General features: G+C 40.6%; 1 protein-coding gene across 1 annotated transcript; it reads left to right on the top strand.

The window, feature by feature from the left end:
- The first annotated feature begins 306 nt into the window (after positions 1 to 306).
- Positions 307 to 7,016, top strand: LOC104961725 (major facilitator superfamily domain-containing protein 3-like). The gene is made up of 2 exons (XM_010790058.1): positions 307 to 453; positions 6,551 to 7,016. The coding sequence occupies exons 1-2, from the start codon at positions 326 to 328 to the stop codon at positions 6,708 to 6,710; spliced, it is 288 nt and encodes a 95-aa protein (XP_010788360.1). The 5' UTR covers positions 307 to 325; the 3' UTR covers positions 6,711 to 7,016.
- The last annotated feature ends 277 nt before the right edge of the window (positions 7,017 to 7,293 follow it).

The following is a 7,293-nucleotide window of genomic DNA, read 5'->3' as shown; positions in this document are numbered from 1 at the left end:
TTCGGCAGTTGTCATCTCAGGAAAACCATGTTGTTCAGTCTTGCAGGCTAAACACTTTGCTACAACATGCTCATCGTATTTCACCGTGATTGGAATAGGCGTGTGTGTTTGGCGCGTGTCTCGTGTATTTACTGTAAAATAGTTATGCTTAGTCAGAGAGTACAGCATGTGTGGTGTATTGATGGTATATGATCCGACTAAGTAACTCATTCCACTCCCTGTTTTGCTTTCCCTTTTCCCCTCTTCTACTCTCTCTGTCTGATCTTTCCTTTTTGTCCACCTTCCTCTTTTCTCTGTGATACCAGGTGAGCAGGGGGCCGTCACCATGTTTCCTCTCTTCCTGTTGGATCATCACATGACCGCCAGGGAGCTCGGCTTCTGGAACGGCGTCATCGCGATGGGCTTCTCCATCTGCGGCTCTTCCCTCGGAGGCCTGCTGCTCGCTCAGTTCAGGTAGCCTTCACCTTCATTCTCACCGTGCTGCCAATTATGTTTTTTAATGGCACAAATATTGAATCTGAAGGTATTTCAGTGCTGTCAGTGTTGTGCTCAGGGGCAAATTCCCTTAGAGAAATACAAAGAATGCCTGTTACACACTAAGTACATATGTTATGCCTATTAAGCAAATCCAATTGTTTAATAAAGTTGCTCAATAGTCATTAGGTTGCGGCTAACAATTAATTGAATTGTTGACTTATCTGCCACTTATTTCCTCAACAAATCAATGAATTCATTATATAAAAAAATGTAATACACTAAAAATGCCTGTCATTATTAGAAAAAACCCTAGAGCAGGGTGTCAAACTCAAATACACAGTGGGCCAAAAAAAAAAAATGGGTACTAGTCGAGGGCCGGACTGGTAGCTGAATGTTTATTGCAAAACTTATTGCACATATTAAACCTAGAACTAACAAAGCTTAAATTATTGCCTATAAAAACAACATTAAATAATCAGTTGCATTAATTTCTTATGGCTCTATCTGCAGATTTTCTTATGATTACATTTTTCCACAGGCCAACAACAGCTTCAGAAAAACAATTTCCCTCAAAGAAAAAAACAAACATGCCCTGCTGTCGCAAGAAAACATCCATTAAACTCAGTGTGCTGCTCTGTGATGCTAGTTCAAGACAGATACTTGGCATCTCATCTCAGGTGCAAGGTCATCAATGTTTGGGCTCAGGCTCTGAGCTGAGGAGACCCTCAGGATGGAGTGAAGGTGTGCGTGCAATATACCGGCGGGCCAGATCTAATAGTAATTAGAAATTATCCTGCGGGCCGAAATTAAATCCACCAAAGGCCTGATTTGGCCCCCGGGCCTTGAGTTTGACACATGTGCCCCATGTGATCTCCTAAACACATGTCTTTTACGACAAAGTACTACATTTATTGTCATTGAAGACAATGAAAAAAAGAAAATAGTAACATTTGAGAAGTTTGAACCACGTTTTTATTGGCAATTTCTCCAACGAATGTACTTCAACAGTTTACGGATGATTTAAAATAGTTGTTTATTTCAAATGACTAATTGATTCAGCCTTAGCATCCCCACACAAATGAAACAATGGACTAGTCCCTGTGGTTACTATTTGACGTGTTGACAGAGAAAGTATTCCCATTGCATTGAGAAGGATGAAAAGGTAACAGTCTTTAGAAACAAGCCAGTCCAAAGCCAACGATAAATGTTGGCTCTGAATGTTGTCTAAAGCTGCTCAAGAGTTTCTAACAGTGGGAACCAAGGACAGACTGAGAAGGTCCAGTTCACTGCTCCTCAGGAACATCTATCTTACTGCCTCAGATTGTTGCTTTCATTTCATCAGATGTTACAGTACCATCATCATCATCATCATCTTCCTCCTCTCCCTATTTCTCCTCCAAGCTTTTTATATACACTACTTCCTTCTTTCCTGCAGCTTCTTTCCATCTTTTTTTCTCTTCCTCTGCCTTATCACTCTGGGCAGTCCTTCTTGTCGTTATTTTATGACTCTTCATGGCTTGATTGATGTGTGTTTCTCCGCGTCTCCCCTGACTTTGTGTGTACAGTAACTTAAGTAAACATAGCCTTGTTTGAGAGCTCAGGGACCCCCTGTGTCTGGTGTGTGGTGTGAGAACAGCATGAGCAGCCAATCCATCACACACACTCAAACACACACACACACACACACACACACACACACACACACACACACACACACACACACACACACACACACACACACACACACACACACACACACATACACACACCTCAGGGTTTGATCATAGAGACAATGTTCAAATGAAGGGACTTTAACTCTCACATTTACAAGAAGATACCATAAGGGCTGTATTAAGATATATTACATTAGATTTATTATGGGGATAAACTATTATTATTATTATTATTATTATTATTATATTATACTCTTTATTTTCCTTAAACGTGGTATTTTGGCAAAAGTATACAGTTTCAAAAATCCAGTTGATGCAAAATTGCAATACTGACGAGAAGCATTAGATTTATTTCAATATTAAGTTGTTTTACTATGATTATATCTAACCTTTACATGTTTACCCCTTCAGCTTATTGACACTGTGCCATTTGGGCCTGACAATCGTTACATAAGGTTTTACGTCTGCTTACACTAGGATCACACCATAGCTCAGGCCTGCCTATGGCCAGTGTGATGTAACGGGGGCTATTTATAACAACAACAATGCCTTCATAAAGGACGCTGGGATGGTTCCCACAGAGTGTGTTACTGTACTCTGAACAGAGCATCAAATCAACTTCCTGTCACCAACATGTGGAAAATAACAAAGGTCAATGTACGTCTGCTAGAAGTGCTTGTTTTTGTCACTGACCGTCTAATGTTGTGATTATTAGTGTCTGATATCATCATAGAAAAGACGCAACAGAGATGTAAAACATTTCCTTCCCTTTCGCTTGTTTGGATCTGTTTTGATATTGTTTATAACCAAGTCTCACGCTTGGGCTTGTTGCTGAAAGACAATGATGAAAACGTTTTTCAGAGTTGTAGAGAGGAGTATAGCTGAGTGTTATCTTTTAGTGTCATGGCTGAATATACATACAATGTGGATGATGCCAAACCCTCGACATTTCAGAACGAGATTTGAACAAAGAAATACTTATATTTTTCTCGATAGGATCCTTTCCATAATGACGGACACTCATAATCTCAGCTTGTCAGTGGAAAGAGAATCCCTTGTAACGGACATTGTGCAATTACAACTAAGGATTACATCGCGGTCCGGTTTTCGATCACCCATTGTAGTGCTCTCGCTTAATTCTGGAAAAATGTCAGAAATTTGCTTAGATACAAAACACGGACAAATAGAAGTATAGGTTAAACAACACAGACATTTCCCCTTAAGGATTAGGATGATACGTGTTTTTGTTCTCTGTAGCTTCCTGGTTTTCTCTTGTAAAATGACACTAGCTAACACAGAGCAAGTCTCCAAAGGCAAAACATTTTTAAGGAAAGGAAGCGCTTTCAAAAGATGTCATTGTCATACCTTGGCTCTTGATCTTTCACTCTCTCTCTCTCGCTCTCTCCTGCTCACTTGTAAAGGACTCTGTAACTTGCAAAGGCAGTAACAATGTTCACACACAAAGATAGAAAACACACATCCACTTGACTTACTTTCTGAAGTTTTCCGGCAGTTAGATGCAGTCTGAAAAGCCATTCGCACTCAAAAGTGTGAGAGTGTTAAGAGGCAGTATCCGTCTAGTTGTATTAGTTTCAGCTTCTGCCATGAGTTTGAGTGTGTTTCTGTTTGTTTTGGGAAGTAATAGGTTAGAACTGCCATTTTAAAGCATTTAAAACAAGACAACATCAACCTTTTGAGCCCACATATGATGCAGCAACCTGGTGAATTCGTAAGTCACCTTATTTGACCTTGAACTGTATAGTGCAGAGAGTTTGAATCAGAGGGGGGGAGAAAATCATTTTCAACGTTTCAATTTCCCAAACTTTCTTTAAAGGGGCCCTAATATGCTAATATTAAGGTGACTATACTCTGACATGTTTATATGGTCACAGATATACACACACACACACACACACACACACACACACACACACACACACACACACACACACACACATACACATACACATACACATACACACACACACACACAGAGGGCTGTTCTCCAGGCTTGGGTCCCTCCTCTAAAGGCTTTATCTTCCCCACCATCAGAAGCGGCTGAGTGGTCAGGGAGTGACCCTCCTTACAAACCTCCACTGGCAACCCGAGAACATCGCTATTCTTATCTGAGCCTGGCCCGTGTGAGGTGGCAGCTAGGCAGGATCTTTTTCTCACACACACACACACACACACACACACACACACACACACACACACACACACACACACACACACACACACACACACACACTCACACTCACACTCACACTCACACTCACACACCTCAGCATCTCCTGAGAGTGCGTGATATGAAAGACTGTCATTGAGAAGGGAGGCAAAGGGGCAGCAGAGAGAATCACGTCTTTAGCATGTGAATGATGCAGGATTGGTTTTCCAGTAGGGAGGCTTGGAAAGGCTGGCTGGAGAGGAGAGAGAGGGGGAAACAGTTGATTTAGGGTTATACTTCAACTGTAGTACCGCATATGTGTTAGATGTGCAAGATGTTTTAATCAGAACAATTGTTTGATACTGGTAAATTCTTAAACTCACACACAGATTAGTTTATTTAAGTGTTTCTGTTGGTGTTTTCATGGCTCTGTGGTCAAACACACTTAGACTGTTAGATTATTCTTTAAGTTGAATTTGAGAAGCAACTATTCTGATAATACATGAGTCAATTGTAACTCAAAAATATTTGAACTTGTTTACCTATCAGAACAGTATTTTAAACTGATTATCTTCTATTTTGAACTGTCAGCTGAAAAAAGGAAATGTTAAGACCCTACCTTGGGTTGTATGTAGAGATGTCCCGATCCGATCACGCGATCGGGGATCGGAGCCGATCACGTGATTTTCAAAAGATCGGAATCGGGACAAAAAAATCGGGGATCTGATTTTTCTTTTTTCTTATTATTTTTTTTATTCAATGTTACAAAACAAAAATGACCATGTTCAAGTCTTAAAGTCATCCTGAGGCCTTAGTTTTTTTGTTTGAAATTACACAACATCATGTATGTGTTGCTTCTTTGGGGCTTGTTTTCATAGACCTGGTTGCTTATTTCTCTCAAATCTGGCAACAGAGTGGGCAGGGCGCAGTGTCTAATTGTAGCAGTAAGCTAACGAGTACTGATAAGCTTTGTTTTGATCCAATGCTGCACAACTGAACTGATCCAATGCTGCTGTGAAAGAAAGAAGCTATATCCATGTTGGATAGAATATCAAATTTAAATAAAAAAATAACCTTAAGGGACAACTTGAATGCTTTTTTTTCTCTTAATGCATTGCATAACGATCGGATCGGGAAAAATCGGTATCGGCAAATTGTCAAAATCAAATGATCGGAATCGGATCGGGAGCAAAAAAAGGTGATCGGGACATCCCTAGTTGTATGAGATTGAGATTTTCTCTTTTACATTTTATTTTCAACGTTATGAAGTTCAAATGACGAATCATCACGTTATCTGTTGCCCTTGACTATATCTAAATGTACCTGCTCAGGGCACTTTGCTGCATGTCAGCATACAGTATGATACTTTACATACATCATAGCCAAAGGGCAGTCAAAAAGCAGCAGATGTGCATTAGTCAAACAGTGAATCGCCATCTAAACAGCCGGATGGTAAGAGCCGGGTCAGCGAGCGCATTCTGGTTTTCATCAGGTCGGATCAGAGTTGAACGACGGCCTCACCTCTCACAATCTCTGGAGGCAGGTGAAAACATTTACTGGTAAACTTTGCAGGGAAGAACAGTGAACTTTAAATCTCCATCTTGGACTGAAAGTGTTTACTCAGTGCTCTTATCCAACTTAATCAGATTCCCTGCTTTGTGTGACAGGCTCCTTGTTCCTCACAGTCTTTTTTACACATAAATAATGACATGCAAAAAAACAAACAAACACACACACAGTCCTTTGAGTGGCAGGCCTCCTCTGAGTGATTGGCATTGTTAATCCCTGATGTCACACAACAGTGAGAGTGCACGTCTGTATGTGTTTGTGTGTGTGTGCGTGTGTGTTAACAGTGATTAATTATCGTCCTCATGCTGGGGATCTCCTTAGGTTATTGATTACGTCACGAAGCAAACCCACAGGGGGATGATTTTCTTACACTAACAGGGAATCAATTAGTGTCTGGGGACTTGTTTACTTAAGTATGTGCACACTATTACTGTGTGTGTGTGTGTGTGTGTGTGTGTGTGTGTGTGTGTGTGTGTGTGTGTGTGTGTGTGTGTGTGTGTGTGTGTGTGTGTGTGTGTGTGTGTGTGTGTTTGAAAAGAAATGCAGAATGTGATGATAAGAGCCTTGAGCCACTGTCACCACATGCCTCACTGCTCATCAACAACACCTCGTACCTTAAAGTAGTTCTCTCTGATGTTCGGCTTGTCTGCTGCTCTCTCCTCAGCATCGGGGCTCTGATGCGACGGGTGTTCGTCCTGCGAACCATCAGCATGGTCTTCCAGAGCTCTCTACTCACTATCCTGGAACCATCGCCTCTCATGAAAGGTGAGAGACTGAAATCGATCCCAGGCAGCCGTTTCAACACTTATCACCAATTGCAATGATCCCATAAAGGTCCAGTTTGGTTATGTTGGTGCTCTGCAGTAAAGTATAATAACCTATATCCAAGTGTCTAAACACATACACACAAAAAACACTTGCATAAAGCACACTCCCATTACTAAAGAAGAGTGACCCTGTTTGTGTTATAAGCTTCTCCATGAATAGTGTATCAGCGCACCACATGTTGTTTATTGAATTCTGTAGAATTACATATTTAAACTTTCCAGATCTTAAATACATACACATGCAGTCCTCATTGGACCTTTGTTGAATAAACACATTAACATGCAGGTACATGTACATATTGTATGTACACAGCTTAACGATACAAATGTCATAGTGAATGGATGATAAACACAAAAACTGTCACAATGACTGTGGTCTCTTTATTAGATCGGGTAAAGTTAGATGAACCTTTCTAGTTTTTAAGGACGGCTTTGCACCTCAATCAGTCGTTAACACTACAGTCTTATGTAATGTGGTCGATATAAAATAATTTCAATATCATGATGCTTGACACCGAAAACAGTAATATTGCGGTGAGAAAGGGAAACAATGATCACAACTACACTTTCACACTCGAAA

Source organism: Notothenia coriiceps, unplaced genomic scaffold (assembly GCF_000735185.1).
Source record: "Notothenia coriiceps isolate Sejong01 unplaced genomic scaffold, NC01 NC01_scaffold00033697, whole genome shotgun sequence".
Classification (NCBI taxonomy): domain Eukaryota; kingdom Metazoa; phylum Chordata; class Actinopteri; order Perciformes; family Nototheniidae; genus Notothenia; species Notothenia coriiceps.
The sequence above is the reverse complement of the archived record's forward strand: the minus strand, read 5'-3'. Positions and strand labels throughout refer to the sequence as shown.

Bases quoted from the DNA above. Each gene is read 5' to 3' on its own strand.
- LOC104961725 (XM_010790058.1), top strand. From the start codon at position 326: ATGTTTCCTCTCTTCCTGTTGGATCATCACATGACCGCCAGGGAGCTC. The intron at 454-6,550 runs GTAGCCTTCACC...CTCTCTCCTCAG, and splicing joins CTGCTGCTCGCTCAGTTCAG to CATCGGGGCTCTGATGCGAC.